The following is an 18,246-nucleotide window of genomic DNA, read 5'->3' as shown; positions in this document are numbered from 1 at the left end:
AGAATACTGCCAGACAGTCGAGGACCAAGGTGGGGAGGATTGCATCGGCAAGAGATATATATATATATATATACACACACACACAGAAATAATAGGGCATGTGAATTAGCCAAAGTGGATGCAGCGTCACTGAGAGGCGCTGTGAAAGTGAGGGAGTGAATGACAGCGAGGGACCAGAAGAATACGCATGTGTGATCAACACAAACAGGAAGGGTGAGGAGCTAAGCAGAGGAGAGGAGAGGAGAGGAGAGGCACGGCTGCTTCACTGACTTCAGGCGATCTCAGGGCTGGAGCCGTCCATCCTGCCTCGTGGAGGGCTGCCTCTCTAACCACACACGCCGAGACACACACAGAGACTCAGAGGACCTGTGGTCATGGCAGACATAGGTAAGTGATTCAAATCTCTTCTTTGCAAATCCTCTTTGAGCTTCTGCTTCAAGTTGTTAACTGTAATACAATGTGTAACTTTGAACAGTTACGCCATCTGCATCTAAAGGTCACACTTTCTTAGGTTCGGAGCAATCGAATGGTGATTAACCCTCCAGGTGAGCTGAACCCCATTGTTTAAGAGGTGTATCCTCAGCGTGTAGGTGTTTAAATAAGGGCATGCTGGGAGCCAGAACCCAGAGTTAACGAGAGCCCCAGGGTATCCTCAACCCCGCCTAGTTCTCATATGCACTGCTGCTTTCTAGCCTGCCCTTTACAACTATAATGGAGAGAGCTTAAATTGCAGGACATATCTGTTATGTCCGTGAATGGCTCACAGGGAGTGTGGGGAAGGGAATTGTATGATAGCCCTCCTCTATGTCTATTTTCACTCTGCTTACCAGGGATTATCGGAGTGATTACTTACAGAAGAGATACAGAATCGTCGCTCTCTTATACTGGCACTGTTTGCTTCCTGTGCCCAGGGAATGACTGTCATAGTGTGCAAAGGGGAAAACTGCAGATAGTGTATGACCTGTAATGCTGTGTAGTATATACTATGGTTAAAAGGAATTAATTTTCATTGACATGTTTATCCACAGGCTGAACTACTCACAGACTATGCTTGGTCTTGACCATAAAATCAATATTGACAGTCCTTATTTTTATGCAATATTGCAGTATTTATTATAAATAATGTATCCAGACACATCATTAATTCTATGAAAAAAATTAAAATAAAAATTAACCAGAAATATTAACTTTCCCTCTCACTTGCAATGACATCTCTTCTCTAATGACTTGTGCATCAGTGTGAGGACAGGACTATAATTCCTCCTCTCCAGCAACCTATCACTCAAGAAATAGCAGTAATTAGCAAACAACAACCATCCAATCAATTCCCAATGGACCACATCAAGTCCCATACATTTTTCTTGTTCAAAAAGCCATTTCGCTCAGATATATGTCAGAATAGGCAGTTTCCATTTTATGTTGACTTGGAATCAATTGCATTACAATTACTTTAAAAGTCAATCTTTAATGTAATCTAAAAGAAAAATGGGGTAAATTAGCATGCACAAATATCCAATATCAACCCAATAATTATTAAAAATCCATAATATCATAATACAGACATGCAGTTTACTTCTTTATACTGTAGTATTATAATGTGCATGGGAAATTCACTGAATACATGGATAAACTCAACCATATCTGTAGTATAACTGAGATGGTTATGAATCATCATGAAAATGTCTTGTTAGTTTGAAATGTTGTGCGGCGGTCGGTGATGTAATGATGCTCATGACTGTGTTTCAGAATCTCTCAGTGAGGCCCTGAAAGCCATCACTGTCAGCACAGAGCTGGTGGAGGAAGAGCTGAAGCCCCATCTGGATGTTCTACTCAACCTTCTATTAGAGAAGAGTGAGTTTACACCAATTAACTACCCTTCCATCTAATTACAGGTCTGTCAACCCGCCATTCCGTAAACCTGTTTTTCATTCATATCTATACGTTTGTTTATTGCAACATCCAATCCTGGTGACATGACCCTTATGAGAACCTGTAAAAAGCCGTGATCGCATGTGAAAGTGACGTCTGTTGTTGCCAGAAGCCCTACTGAGTGAGGGCACCATTTAGCGTTGCACTCATTACACACTCATCCTGCTGTTAGCTGCTATTTGCCTCTGCCTACTTGAAGTACTCTGTGTGTGTGTGTGTGTGTGAGAGAGAGAGAGAGAGAGAGAGAGAGAGAGAGTGTGTGTGTGTGGGAAGACAATCCAATGTAGGGGGCAGCAGAGGGTCAGTTTATCTTCCTGCTAGCAGATTTTGGGCACAAGTAGGAGACAAGTAATCCGCATTTACATTTGAGAGAGGGAGAGAGGGAAGGCGAAGGAGAGAACGGGTTAATCTCATTAATCTTTCTCTCCTTTACTCCATTTCACTCCCCATCTTCTGCTCATTCTCACAAATTAGTTTGCACCAGCTGTCCTTCTTGGCACATTCCTTGCGATTTCGGATCGCAAGTGCATCTAAAAATGGAAACGCAGCCCCCGCAAAAGAACACAAAGTAGATGTTACCATGGCTGCTAGGCTTCCTCTGACAGCTTGACCTGCCACCGTGGCCCTTGTGGATATTTTTCTTGAGGAGAACATGCTTTAATGACAGATTTCCACCTGCTAGTATCTCTGTCTCTGAAGCAGATCCTCATCTACCACTTTGAATTTGAACGGATTACTCTGAGGCCTCGGTGTCAAAGCATCTCTGAAGTGCGCGGAATAAAACCTGAGGGAGGAGATAAAAGAAAAAGTGAAGCAACAGGATGAGTTATCAGGAAGAAAGTGCAGTCTGAAATTGATTTGACATCAGTGAAAAATAGGGAAGCTTTGTTAAAGCGTTCAGTTGGTTTTATTCAATGGTGATATCCAGTCTACAAAAACAGGAGCACACACCTGTAAGGAATTTTACCCAAATAAACACATGCGTTTAATTATAGTACATCAGTATATGAAATTACAAATATGCAAAGAAAATAATCCCATCTATTTCTATCCCCAGAGAAAGGAACAGCAGAGAAAATAGTGTCCAGTGGTGTTCTGCCCATACTTGCTCAAGTCCTGAGGAAGAAGAGTCCCCTCACCTCTCAGGTCACCTTACTGGTGGCAGAGATGGCCAGAGAAGGTAAATGAGATGCATTCTGTTGCTTATATTGATATTTCTTTAGCTTTGGTCACTTTTATATCTCAGTGGAAAATAAAAGGCCTTTGATTTTATTGCTTTACCTTTGTCCCAGACTCTATTTTACACTGACAATCTATTATTCAAAAAATATAAATTATTGCATGAAAAACTATTATGGGGAGAGCAGGGCACAACCTAATACTTTTTTTTTAACACTTTTGACTTTCTCAGTTTGTGAAAATACACTTGGGCTTCAGAGAGTAATATATATATTTTTTTTTCATAATTAACAGTGTATGCTTTTTTTCTGTATTTACCCCAAAAGAATGGAAGTGAAATGTGTTTCTTGAAATATTAATTTCTGGACATTGAACATTGACTCTCAGTTTTTATTCTCCTGTTTCACATGGTTTCTAGTAATTAATCTAAATTACTAAAATTACAAAATTAATGTAAATTACATTGCTAATATCAAAGAATAGCATAGTTCTAATAATAGTGGGGTGGGGCACATTGTAACACAGTGTTACAACGTTTCCCATCTGCACAACTGGAATTTAAAACTGGTTAATGTCTTCTGCTAACTAGCAAAGCAATAAAGAATTATCCACACTGCTAAATAACAGAGATTAAAATAATAGCAGACACTAAATAAACACTAAAAACTGAGATGAAAAATTTACTTCAGCCAGAAATTTATGGGATGATATTAGACTCAAAATTATTAATAGATGCATGCACAATTATCCATGTACTGCATAAATTTTATGCATGTATCTTACATGCATAAAATGAACGCTTAACAACAGCGTACCGGACTGCGCCATACAGCTTTACCAGCTAACATGCTATCGAGCTGACAGAGCTCTCGTCGAGGGAGGTAAGATCCGTGGCGGCGGGCTTTGTGTTTACATCAATGATGCATGGTGCCGCGACGCTGTTGTGGTCTGCAAACACTGCTCACCCTTGGTGGAGTTTATGATTATTAAGTGCCGGCCGTTCTATCTACAACTATACTGCTTGTTGCTGTATACATCCCTCCCAGCTCCAACAACAGTGAGGCACTAAATGATCTGTACCAGCACACCAGTGAGCAGCAGACAGCCCACCCAGATGCTTTTCTCATCTTGGCTGCGGATTTCAACCACGCAGATTTGAAGAGTGTGTTCCCAAAAATACATCAACACATAGACTTTCCAACAAGGGGAAAAAATACTCTGGACTTTGTTTACACCACCCAGAGAGGAGCTTACAAGGCCCTCCCCCTCCCCCACCTCGGAGCCTCAGACCACATCACTGTCATGCTAATGCCTGCATACAGACCGCTCATTAAAGCCATCAAACCAATACACAAACAGATACAAGTGTGGCCGGAAGGGTCGTCAGAGGCACTTCAAGACTGTTTTGACACCACTGACTGGAATATGTTTAAACAGGCTGCCACATACAACAACACTACAGACCTCCAAGAGTACTCAGAGACTGTCACTGCCTACATCACCAAGTGCATTGAGGATGTAACAGTCACAAAGTCCATCATTGTCAGGGCCAACCAGAAGCCGTGGATGACAGGGGAGGTCTACAGACTTCTGAAGGCTCGGAACGCTGCCTTTAGAGCTGGAGATGAGGAGGGCCTGAAGACAGCTAGGGCCAACCTTTCCCGTGGCATCAGAGAGGCCAAGAAACAGTACTCCAGGAGGATAGCTCATCGTTTCAGCGACAGCAGAGACACTCGGAGCCTGTGGCAGGGGATACAGACCATCACGGACTACAAGCCCCCACCACAGACTTGTGACAGCACCATCCCCCTGCTGAATGAGCTGAATGCCTTCTTTGCTCGCTTTGAGGCACAAAACAGCACCACTGCACAGAAGACTCCACCTCCTCCCGGCGACCAGGTGATGACGCTGTCCCCGGACAGTGTGAGGAGATCCCTCAGCAGGATCAATGCACGCAAAGCTCCGGGTCCTGACAACATTCCTGGGCGTGTACTACTGAGAGACTGTGCAGTGGAACTCACTGATGTCTTCACAGACATCTTCAACATCTCGCTAAATCAGGCCGTTGTCCCCACATGCTTCAAAGCTACCACCATCATTCCAGTCCCGAAGAAGTCATCTCCATCCTGCTTCAATGACTACCGTCCAATACCGTCTGCCCCCCCCCCCCGGACCCCTTCCAGTTTGCATATAGGTCCAACCGCTCGACCGATGATGCCATCGCCACTGCCCTCACACATCTGGACAAAAAAGACACATATGTCAGGATGCTGTTCATAGACTTCAGTTCAGCATTCAACACAACCATCCCTCAACAGCTCACTCACAAACTGGTCCAGCTGGGGCTCAACACCTCTCTGTGCAACTGGCTGTTGGACTTCCTGACCGGGAGACCTCAGGCAGTACGGGTTCGGCATTAACACATCCAGCACCATCACACTGAACACTGGGGCCCCCCAAGGATGTGTGCTGAGCCCCCTCCTCTTCACTCTGCTGACCCACGACTGCACACCGTCACACAACTCCAACCTCTTCATTAAGTTTGCGGATGACACGACTGTGGTGGGTCTCATTAGCAACAGAGATGAGACAAACTACAGGAGCGAGGTGAGCCGCCTGGCCGGGTGGTGCAGTAACAACAATCTCTCTCTGAATATGGAGAAGACGAAGGAGATTGTTGTTGACTTCAGGAGAGTACACACTCAGCAAGCCCCTCTGACCATCAACGGTGCGACTGTGGAGAGAGTGAGCAGCACCAAGTTCACAGAGGAACTCTCCTGGACTACCAACACTGTAGCACTGGCCAAGAAAGCACAGCACTTCCTCCGCAAATTGAGAAGAGCCAGAGCCCCGACCCCCATCATGTGCACCTTCTACAGAGGCACCGTCGAGAGCATCCTGACTAGCTGCATCACTGTGTGGTATGGCGCTTGCAACGAATCCTGCCGCAAGTCACTTCAACGCATAGTGAGAGCAGCTGAGAAATCGTTGGTGTCTCTCTCCCCTCCCTCCAGGACATTTAAAGCACCCGTTTCACCCACACAGCCCTCCGCATTGCAGGTGATCCCACCCACCCGACACACAGCTGCTGCCATCAGGGAGGAGACTGCAGAGTCTCCAGCTGAGGACCAGCAGACTGAAGGACAGCTTCATACATCAGACTGTCAGGAAGCTGAACTCCCTCCCGTCCTTGCCCCCCCTCCCCTCTTTTACCCCATGCAACACTGAACACTGATACTGCGACCCCCCCCACCCACTTAAAAACTGACCAGCACCTGTCACTTGTGCAGCATTGGACTGATCACTACCTCATCCAGCATTGACTGCAAACTACCTCTTCGGATAGTCTGAGAAAAAGACTGTTCTCTTGTCACTTTAACAGACTGATAAGCTCTTCTTGCACTACACTTATCTGCACAGTTTTGTTTTATTTAACTGGTTTGCACTCATATCTATTCTTATATGTTGCATGCATATCTATTCTGCCATGTGCCTTATGCCACTTTATTTATCTCCTTTTTTATTTTTCTACAATGTCCTCAGACTGATAAGCTCCTCTTGCACTATATATATTCACTCTATACATATACACATATATCTGCACAGTTTTGTTTTATTTAACTGGTTTGCACTCTATCTGCCAAGTGCCTTATGCCACATTATCTATCTCTTTCTTTATTTTTCTACAATGTCCTCATTTGTATATCTGTATAGTTGTATGTACATATGTTTAAACTGTATTTATCTGTATTTGAACGTCTACTGTCAGTGTTTTAAATGTTAACTGTATGCACCAAGGGTCTGAGAGTAATGCAATTTCAATTCTATGTATGTATGTGCCGTACATGTGGAAGAATTGACAATAAAGCAGACTTGACTTGATTTACTAACCACAAACAAATGCCTTTCAAATTGAGACTGTGGAATTCGGGATTAAATGATTGTGCAGCGATTTGAACAAATACAGAAATGTTTGCGTATAAAAATGTTCTGATCTGCATTAATATCTCATAAATTGCTCATGCAAAAAGGAATCCATTTGTGGATCAGGTGACGCATGAATTTATTGACATCTTGTTCCAGTTAATCTTGTTTGGTTCATTTGGATTTTGAGACTTCATTTTCGCAGTTTGAAGCATTTCACGACGCCCACACACACAACTACCAATGAACAAGGCCCAGTGCAATTCATTAATATGTACATGATTTGAAAAATGTGCAGCATTTTGTTCAAATAGAGATATGTTATTTCTGTATTAAACTATCATAATTTGTGCATGTAGCGATTAAAATGTGCATTTGTGGATCTGGCGACGCACGTGCATTCATTCACATCTCTTCTGAGTTGATTCTATTGGATTCATTTGAATTTTGAGACTTTCATTCCGCCCTTTTAGCCTTGCCCAATCCACACACACACACACGGCTCACGATCCACACACAGCTAAGTCTAAGAAAATCAGCGACCACTTGATGACTCTAGCCCCACTCACACGTGCGCATTCCATTGTGTACGGTTTTATGGATGTTGCATTGTGTTTTCTTTGTTTCTTTTTGGTTTGGCTATTCTACTCTGCCTATAGAAATATAATAAAAATGCTTTATTGAACTTGTTCTAACTTAACTTAAGAGACAGAACAGCTTATATATATTTTTCAGGAGAAAATAAATGTCCTGTAGTTGATGAAACACCCACATATTTGTCTATCCAAGTATGAACCAACTGTCCTCACCTTGACACTTCCCGCACAACCTATAAACACTTCCCGCACAACCTATAAACAGCTTGATAGAGGACTAAATAATATCTAAATGTCTAAAGGACCCTTATTAGCATCTGTGGTTCTGCGAAGAACCTTTAACATCCATGGAACCCTTCCATTGCACAAAAGGTTCTTTATGGTGGAAAAAGGTTCTTCAGATTGTTCTTCACTAGGATAAAATGGTTCAACCAAGAACTGTTCACTGAAAGGTTTATTTGGGAACCCAGAATGGTTCTTCAGTGGCATCACTGCAAAAAAAGAACTTTTTGCAACCATCATTTTGTTTGTGTGTTTGTGTGCTAGCTGCTGTGAGGGAGCGCTGTATTGAAGCGGGTCTGGTGACCGCATTAGTGCCTTTACTGAACAGCCCAGACCAGGACCAGCTCTTGCACACAGGCCGAGCAATTGGACGTATCTGCTTTGAAAATGGTGAGTGCATTGGAGCAGGATAATTGCAGTCTATCCAATCGTGTTTCTCACCAACAGTCTTGATGTGTCTCCAGTTGGCCTTGCTTCTGTTCTAACATCGTTTTCTTTCTTACCACAGAGTTAATTTGAATAGTAAATGTCAGGATCTTGATTCTGTTTATCCGTCAACTTCTTGAACATGCAGTTCTCCTAATATTATGGTTCACTGGTCCGCATTTGGTATTAAAACATCATATTTGAAGGGATTCTTGTCTTTATAAATCCTTGGATTGTCTTTCTCTTCCGTTTCCATCTCCTGGCCTAGTTTTCTTTGTCTTTGCGCTGAAAAATGTTGAATTTCATATTCAAAAATGGCTTAGTAGCCATTTCTCAGGTTGTCTATGATGTAATAAGTAAAACGTGTTATAAGTAAAATGTCCTACCTATCAAGATGGTTTAAACATAAAGTGATAATATAAATATTCTGCTCTTGTTTTGTTGAGGCTTATCAGCCTATTCATATTGAGCATTCATTACACACATTCAGAATAAAGTAAATTACTATTCATTCCCTGTGCTCCTTTCTCCATTATATTCTCACATCTTCTATAGCTCTCAATGGCCATTCCTCTCTTGGCTGTCTGTGCTTGTGTGCCCACTCACCCATCCTCCCTGTGTGTCTTTCTCTCAGCTGTTCAGCAGACACAGCTGGTGGAGAATGGTGTAATCCCCAGGCTGGTGGCCATAATGCAGCAGTATCCTGAGAATGACCCACTGGTAAACGTCTGCCTGCTGGCGCTCTGCAACCTTGCTGATGTGGGTAAGACAAAAATAGAGAGCAGGGAAGCTTTAAAATCATATATAATAAAAACACTAGCTGACTGGACATCGTCACACTGAGTAGCGATACATCAGTTTTAAAATTCTAGTTGATAACTACCTACCTACATTACATACTTACTAACTTTTATTTATTTATTCAATAACTAACTAAATAAATAAAATAATACTAATAATGTAAATAAATAAATAAATAAATGGTCATGCATTGATATTAAATCAACCAGTTTGATTGATTAAATAACAATACATGACCATTTATTTATTTATTTACATTATTAGTATTATTTATTTAATTACATAATAAATGGCTTATTTAAAAATAATTAAAAATAAAACACTAAAAATCTAACAGGAATCATTTTAAATATCACAAGTGAATTTAGGCATCACAACAACATAATGTACTACATGAAAAATTATTGGTTAATATGTCCACTATAACCACTATACTACTAATATATTGTGCATCTGTAAGAATGCATCTTTTCAGAAATGTTCGAGTATTTTTCTTATAATATATCTAGTCTGATTGTGATTTCTATCACTGTGTTCAGATGCTGCACGAGAGGCCCTGGTGGAAGTGGGTGTAGCGGCGGTCTTGACCTATCAGCTGAAGCGGGCACCAGACGCAGAACGCCGGCATCTCATACTAGAGGTTCTTGGGTCACTGGGAGAGAGTGGTGAGCCACATAATATTCAAACCAGATCTATATGTGAGCCTGGATCATATAACATTATTCGTATAGTGTACTTTGGTGGAAATCTTGCTTCAGTCACTACTCTTGGTGTTGATGTCTAGAAGTGAGCTAAAAATGTCCTTGCCAATCCCTGTGTGACTACGTGTTCATGTCTTTTAGATGCTCTGAAACTGCAGTTTGTGGAAGCAGGCGTGCCTGAGGCTCTCTCTGAAATGATTCGAACTCTTCAGGGTGGCTCTGACACACATGACCTCTGCAGCATTAAAGTGGCCTCAAACCTCATTGTGACCCTCCTACTGGGAGGTACGTCTCTCTACATTATTTCACCACTAACGTCATATTACAATGGATTTTTCTATTTAGACTATTTCATTATGACTCATTATAGACCATAACAGAGTGCAATGAAATATGTCAACAATGCAATGTAAATATAGTGCTATTCTAAATTTTCTAGCATCATCTGCCTTTCCTTACAGATGAATCAATGCAGAAATGTTTTGGGGAAGGGACGGGGATGGTGTATCAGGATGTTCTCTCCTGGCTACAGTCAGCAAATACTGAGCTGCAGTTGTCAGGAGCCCTGGCCATTGCTAACTTTGCCAGAAATGGTGAGATGATGAACATGGAGTTGTAGTGGAGTGTGATAAAGGTTTTTGTCTGACTTTATGACTCAAACTTTATTGCAGTTTAAAATGATTGAAAATAGTTTTCTCTCTCTCATTTTTTCTCAGACAGCAACTGTGTGAAGATGTTGGATTTAGGAGTTGTTCCTCGTATTCTGGACCTGCTGGAGCAGCATGTAGCAGAGGGAGATGTATCTGTGCAGCACGCTGGCCTCAGTGCACTTAGAAATCTTGCCATTCCAGGTTCTACATTTCTTTTCAAAGTACATTGGTTAAAACAGTAATATTGTGCAATATTATAACACTTTTAAGTAACGGTTTTCTATTTTAATATATTTTAAAATGCAATTTCCTTTGATATCAAAGTTGAATTTTCAGCAGCCATTACTCCAGTCTTCATTGATTTGAAATAGAACATTTAACAATGTAAAAGTCTTTACTGTCACTTTTAATCAATTTTATTTGTCTTGATGAATAGAAATATTCAGTTCTTTAAAAGAGATCTTACTGACCCAACACTTTTAATGACCACTACAACAATGCCTTTTGCAAATACATATTTAAGAAACATTTATTGAATTTCCTGTGAAGAACAACATGGGTTTTCACCTGCATATAGTGTAGTTTATTGCAGGGACAGGTTTGGATATTGGTCCCCAATATGGGATGCAAGTGTGTAGGTGTTTCCAGCAGGTTTCTTGAGATGGTCCTCACTGCAGAACACAAGATCCAGGGGGTGTGGTTGGATCTAGATCCAACTCCTCCCACCTTACATATACCTAAACCTACCCGTCTCCACCCCCTGATCCCTAAACCCACCCATCCCCACCCCTAAACCTACCATCTCCACCCCCTAGATGTGGGTCCAACCCTGCCCCCTGGATCTTTATTTTGCAGTGAGGGGCTACTGGGTTTCTTAACCAAATTAACCAGCAAGAGTTCCTCGGTCAGCCAATTCACTAAAAAGAACATACTGGTAATGCCAGTTCACCAGCTAGCCAACTAATACAGGTTGGACTCTTTAGCAGGTTTATATTTTCTATTGTGCTTGTCTGTGGTTAGATTTGTCATCTTGCTCTCTCTGTTTTCCTGATATAGCTTCCAATAAGGTGCGTATGTTGGAGGATGGAGTCACAGAGAGGATCAGGACCCTTCTGCGCTCTGACATGCCCCCCGTCCAGTTCAAACTGCTGGGCACTTTGCGCATGATGGTGGACGGCCAAGGTAATGGTTCAAGAAAACTGCACTTATGTGAATTGTTAGGTCACAGATTAAAGAGACTAGTTTGCATAAACGTATCAAATTAACTTGCATGCAAAGTTCCTTTAGAGAAAAATGACACTTAAATGCATACAATATAAAGACTGAATAAGTGTCACTACTCCTAGTGGTAGTAAAAAAGTACATTCATTTGGCTGTTGAAGAGGAGGACATGACAAACAACATGTTGTCATTTTTAGACAAAAACTTTGCTAAACTATACAATTACCTGCCAAGTGAGTATGTTGGCTGATGAATTAACATTTCTCCTTACAACTTTAAACTGTTGTTCAAGAGGCTGTAATTTCCAGCCCTTCAGTGACGTGTATTATTTTAGACACCGTTGTATCCAGACAAAAGGCCTGCAAGGGCTTTGACACACTAAATTACTGTCTGTGCTCCAGTGATAATTTCCCTTAACAAAGGTTGTAACTAAACAAACCTTAAAGTGCTGCCACGGTATCTCTTTATTATTTGTGTATGAATGTATCAACAGTTAATTTTAGCATATTTTCTCTCTTCATTTCTACTGTACTCTTCCTCCCCGCTCCTCTCGTAGAGGAGGCAGCTTCAGTTTTAGGGAAGGATGAGGTTCTGTTAGCACGGGTGATGGAGTGGTGCGAGGCTAAAGATCACGCTGGTGTCAGAGGCGAGGCCAACCGACTTTTAGCAGCTCTCATAAGACACAGTCGAAACCCTGTGAGTTTTACACAAACAAAGTATGTGTAACTATACTCATGTGTAACTATATAGTCAGATAAACTGTTTATCTAAAATATCCCCCTCTGTTGTCTTTAAAGGAAGTCATCCATACTGTCATTAAAGCAGATGGAGTCCAACATCTCATCTCAATGGCAACCAGTGAGCATGTCATCATGCAGAATGAAGCTTTAGTCGCTTTGGCCATTGCTTCTGCAATAGACATCGGTAAGGCTTTTGCTGTGTAAGGTTATTTTGTCATCCAACAACTTTCTGCAGGATACATTGTTACACCAGTAGGTGTTGGTATAATGAGTGAGTCACTCAAAGCTGTGTAATTCAAAACACAGCTTCATTCAAGACAGAAATACCACTACTGTGGCTACGTTCAAAATCACAGATTTTCGTCATTGTCATGTGATCTACAGCGTCAGTTGCATTGCTTTACTGCCATCCTCTCCTGTTGCTTCATGGGATTCGGAATACAGTACTACATTTCTCATCATTTTCGCCTACTATATAGTAGGAAATTATGTGTTTTTGGATGCAGCCTGTGTGTACTGGTTCGAGGCACATGAGTTGTGGCTTTCTTTGGAACTATTTTTGTTGGTGGGGCAAAAAAAAAAAGATTAAGTAACTGACAATATTGTGTCTAAAATGTCAGTTACTTGATATTAACTGTTGTTTATTGAACTGTTGTATTCACAATCAGGACAGTTGAATGAGAAAGCAGAGTTTTGTGTGATTAAAGAATGTTCTTAAAGCAACTGAACTTAATATTCCAAGGCCTTGGAAAGTCTGTCTATAACAATCATTTATCAACAAAACAGTGCAGGGATGATTAATGGATTCAAAATGAAAACTGTCACACATTTTATTTTGACAGTTTTACAGCTCAAATCGTAAATTGACTTTTACTGAAAAGATCTTCTTTTGAGTGATTTAAAAAAAAACAGTTTCATATTTCTGTCACCTTCTAAGTGCTAAGGCAATATCACACTTGCAGTTGTGAGTACTGGAACCAAGATCTGTTAGCTAATGAATCAAAATAATTCTTATTTTGACACAAGTTGTATGTTTCCTTTCAAAAGCTCATTTCCTCTTATTAATACAAGTTAACATTTATGAGAATAACAGTCTTTTGCATGCAAGTTACTCACTGAACTCCTTGTGTTATATGGTCCCCTCATCATACCATGTCTAATCTTGGTATATCCATTTATTCTGTGCAGAGGCAGTTCAAGAACCATTTTGGGATGCAGATCTCCTTCCCACCTTGCAGAAGATGCTAGATGACCCTGTTGTGGCCGTGGAGGTCAAATTCAGCGCTTTAGGCCTCATCTGCAGCCTCGCCAACTCTAGTCAGTACCACAAAATGACACTGTGTAACTGCCAAAGATTGTGATTGATCCTGTATTAGATTAATACTTACTAACCAATCAAACTCTGTGAAGATTTAAATTACAAGATTCTGCGAGCTCTAGTTTTGAACTAAATTATATATTACTCTTTGCCCTCTTCTTTTTCTCCTACAGGCATGTTACGGGAACAGATAACATCTCTAAACCTGAGGGATACCCTGTCCAAACTGTCCGCTCACACCAGCACAAAGCTGGCTAAGCAGGCCGACACGGTGATGGCTGTTCTTTCTGAGACCGCCTAGACTCGCTTAGTCATCTTTCAGACACACTTACAGATATCCTTGTGGGGATATTTTCTGAAATTTCATCCCCATAACGATAGTGAAACACACACACACACACACACACACACAGTTACTCCATCTAGCTTGGCATGTAGTCAGACCAAAGCAATATAAATTTACCCTGCTCACTTTGGAGACATGTGGTGCGATTTCATCATCTAAAGTAGGAGGAAGTCAGTTTGTCCATAATAGATGTCATTTGTTGTCAGCTGTCCCAGGAACAGGAACATTCGGGAGACAGACTATCCATCAGACATCAGTAATGAACCTGCTGCCCTCTGAAACAAGTGTTCAGTGGGAAGAACCTTGGTAAATATCAGCATACAAACATGCAATTATACTCTCCATGGACTTCCATTATAAGAGCACTAGATCTAGCGAAGCCGCTGTATCTATCGATGAGCTTGCTGTCTATCCATGAAAATGAATTAATAACTAACACTTAATTTTTATGTTGCATACCAATGTACTGCACTGCTCTTAATACGAGTAGTGTTATATTTGTCTTGTGGTTTCAGTTATCAGAGTACATTAACACTGCTGAAGTGATATTTCATCTTAAAGTTATATAATGTTGTAAAATATATATTGTTAGGAAAGAGTGTCTTGGGTTGTCTATTTTCATATCATAGCTGGCCTTACTACTTTAGTTTTCTGGTGTAGGGCTTTTTAATGCTGATTCTTTGATCATGTTGATCATTTATTTCTAGCTAGCCATGAGCACAAAACTGAATCTCCATATCATGAAAGCAATAGCCAGAAACATATCAAGAACAGTTCTTGAGCTTCCTAAATCTAAATAAAAAAGCAATCATCATTGATAACTCTAGCAGATTTGTGTAAATGCTCTTGTTGTGTTTGCATCATTGTCTTAAAATTTGTTTGCTCAGTTTCTGTCAAGGTCAGACTCCAGACGATCGACAAAACAGAGGAATTTTAGTGAATACTGTGTCAGTGGAAGTAATGTTTTGAACCATGTCTGTGAGTGTGTGGCTTGTATATTTCCAGAGACAAATGGCTTGAGGGCAGCGACAGACTTTTCAGATTTAACAAGCCGAATGTGTGAGGTGGCTCGGCTGTGGCTTATTAGAAGGCTTCATGCAGCACCGAAGATCACCAGGCTCTTCAAAGCTTGACAAATAGCACAATCTCTATCCGTCCTCCATAGCTGCGCTAATGGGTGTTGATTACATTTTTAACTAAATAGACTATTTTTGTGTGTAAAGTGTACGGTTTACCAGAACAGCTTGTTTCTGGCAATAAAGTGAAAATAAAGTGAGATTGTCTGTTTTTTTTATACTGTGATGTTCAGACAGGAAAAAAAAAGCATCAGTATTGTGCAATATTATTTCAATTTCTATTTTAATACACTATATAATATAATTTATTCATGTGAAGGCCAAGCTGAATTTTCATCATTCATTACCCCAGTCTTCATTGTCACATGATCCTTCAGAAATCATTCTAATATGCTGATTTACTATCAGTGTTGGAGATAGTTGTGCTACTTGTATACTTTTTTCAGGAAACTGATACACAAAAATACATATACGTTCATTATACATATACGTATAGTTTGGCGTCAAAACTTGAACAGCAAATGAGCATATAAAATGATTTCTGAAGACTAGTATTAATTCACATAACTTTTTTTGTAATAATTTTTTTTAATGCATGATACATGATTCAACCTTAGTGAGCATAAGAGCATTAAAAATCCCTTACCAACCCCAAACGGTTGAATGGTGGTGAGAAATAAACACACACACTTTAGATTAGAAAAATATTTTCTTCCTTCAATTATATGACTGTATGTAATAACATGATATGTGAGTTATACATGGATTATGTAGAAAGTTTAAAACCAAAAACGCCATCACTTTCCATTCTTGCCACTTATGAGCAGTCATTATTCTTCTATTCTTCATTATTCAGCGGAATTCTTCTATATGACCACTAGATGGAGACAACAGAAACACTACTTTGACCAGAAGGCAAGCTGCCACTGAAAACAGTGTGTATTAACACTTGTTTGCAGCACAACTCTTTTCATTGGCCCTAGGGAGCAAACCTTCATTACCTTAATAAAGAAAAAGCTGGGAAATGAGTTCAGTAATTATCACTTTGCTGTCTAATTTCATGCCAATTACTATCTACAATCTGATTATTTGCCATTCATGATAGCCTAATATTTTAATTAACTTGTGTAATGAAGTCAGAGAACCAGTTACAGTGTTTCTATTTTTTCCCCCTTTGTTAAAGCGCTTTGTTTGATGTATAAACTGTGTAATATTCAGACGCCCATTTTTTTATTTGACAAATGTTTTTCTGTGTAAATGTTTACATTAAACAAACGGTGGGCATGTTTTGCAGAAGCTGTGCCGAGTGAAACATATGGGTAGTCTCCACAGGAGATTGGTACTAAAGGCCACATGCCCAGAGTTCATCCACTCTCATCTGTCCACATTACACAAGCCACAGCACCCAGCTGAGCCTAATCAGTGTGGCCCTCCATCTTCCACTGAGTGAACCTCCACCTCCTACATCACAGCAATAAACAACCTCACCATAGTATGGAAAAAAATACTATGGAAGTCAATGGCTGGCAGCAACTGTTTTGGTTACCAGCATTCTTCAAAATATATTATTTTGTGCTCAACAGAAAAAAGAAAGTCATACACATTTGAAACAAGTGGAGGGTGAGTAAATGATGACAGTGCAGTCAGATTTACTGTTGCTCGGCGAAATTTCAAAGGTGAAATCCAGTAATAGCAATAGGAATCCGCATGATGATTGGAATTCCAGATCTTTTTTAGTGAGCCACATCATTTGGCTCAGTTCATTAATAAGATCTGGATCTTTCTTTTATATTTGAGCTACAACTGGTATGAGTACACAGACTTCAGTTATTCAATTTAACCCCTTAACTGTCCCCCTCCCTCTTTTGAAAACTTTTTGAGAAAAATTCGGTCATACATCACCATGCTATTGACAATTGACAATGCCATTATGGCCACAACATTATGCTTGCGACTGCACCTTTTGGTTGGTTTGTGTCTTTTTAAAACATTCGATTCTGACAAATTTAAAAAAAATGATAAAATTAAAACCTCAAACATTTTGTTATAAAAAGTTACACTGCAATCCCGCAGTAATAAACCTTTTATAGACATACTTAAAATTGCAACATAGGTATATTCCTGTTTTAAAATTGACAGAGCTGGTATAGGTACTGCTTAACAGGAATTACCAGGTTTTTCAAGTGGAGACCAAATATTGATCCTCAAAAGTGAGATATGAACATGCTGGTTTATATTCATTGAAGGAAGGCAGCTGGGCTGGTTTTCCTGTCCTTGTGGTTTATTAGAGAACCGCAGCTGACACTCATGTCATGGCTGGAATCTGTCATTGCTGTATCTGAAGCATTACAAACACCCAAAACCACACAGAACAGGTCTGAATGAACACTGCACAGCTCATTCCAGGAATGCTGCAAAGACTATAATGTCAGAATCGATGTATCTTAGCAAGATCATCCTATGTCTTTAATCTACAATTTAATCGATGCTTGCTGTTGTGGAACATACAGCATGAATTTTACAGATTACAGATCATGAAGAGGTTAATCTGCTGATCCTTCAGCGTTACCAACCTCAACAACCAAAAGTGATGAAGGAGAGAGAAAAACGAAAAATTACACTTTGATCTGTGGTTATGGATCAATCCATTGGATCTACACATCTCTACTGGGTTTTTTTTTTTAAAAAGACAGATTTATGGGTTTCATAAACTCCTACAAACTGACAGATAAGTACGATGGCATCAGACTTCTTCATATATGTACTGCAGTACAAATACTTTCATTTTTTTCTTCTGTTTCAGCGTCTGATTGAATAAACTGCAGTTTAGCTATTGCAAACATTATCCTTTTCTTAAATGTGAACTAATAAATTTAAATTAGTTTGACTTCACAAAACCAGAAGCACACGTCTACAATGTTTCTGAAACTGAATCATTAGGGAGCTTTGGCACTGACTCAATTAATCTAAGGGTCGGTATTGACACTTTAACATCCAAAGGAGAGAATGTAAACATGCCGGTGTGGGTGTGACTGGAGTTCAGGTAGGTTTGTGAAC

The 18,246-nt window shown here is 40.2% G+C and overlaps 1 protein-coding gene across 2 annotated transcripts; it reads left to right on the top strand.

Annotated features, from left to right (window-relative positions):
- LOC306884168 (rap1 GTPase-GDP dissociation stimulator 1-B) lies at window positions 1-15,388 on the top strand. 2 transcript variants are annotated; one of them, XM_079439882.1, is made up of 14 exons: window positions 1-387; window positions 1,747-1,851; window positions 2,987-3,109; window positions 8,175-8,300; window positions 8,971-9,099; window positions 9,677-9,802; window positions 9,980-10,123; window positions 10,300-10,431; window positions 10,555-10,689; window positions 11,545-11,670; window positions 12,266-12,405; window positions 12,507-12,633; window positions 13,638-13,766; window positions 13,941-15,388. In XM_079439882.1, the coding sequence occupies exons 1-14, from the start codon at window positions 375-377 to the stop codon at window positions 14,066-14,068; spliced, it is 1,683 nt and encodes a 560-aa protein (XP_079296008.1). In that variant the 5' UTR covers window positions 1-374; the 3' UTR covers window positions 14,069-15,388. The 2 variants fall into 2 exon arrangements, with proteins under 2 accessions (XP_079296008.1, XP_079296007.1); XM_079439881.1 differs by lacking the exon at window positions 1-387 and adding an exon at window positions 518-545.
- Window positions 15,389-18,246: the final 2,858 nt, after the last annotated feature.

This window comes from Barbus barbus, assembly GCF_936440315.1.
Source record: "Barbus barbus genome assembly, chromosome: 18".
Classification (NCBI taxonomy): Eukaryota; Metazoa; Chordata; class Actinopteri; order Cypriniformes; family Cyprinidae; genus Barbus; species Barbus barbus.
The sequence above is the reverse complement of the archived record's forward strand: the minus strand, read 5'-3'. Positions and strand labels throughout refer to the sequence as shown.

Coding starts and splice junctions, on each gene's coding strand:
- LOC306884168 (XM_079439881.1), top strand. Junction 3,110..8,174: donor GGCAGAGATGGCCAGAGAAG/GTAAATGAGATG, acceptor TTTGTGTGCTAG/CTGCTGTGAGGGAGCGCTGT. Junction 9,100..9,676: donor CTGCAACCTTGCTGATGTGG/GTAAGACAAAAA, acceptor CACTGTGTTCAG/ATGCTGCACGAGAGGCCCTG.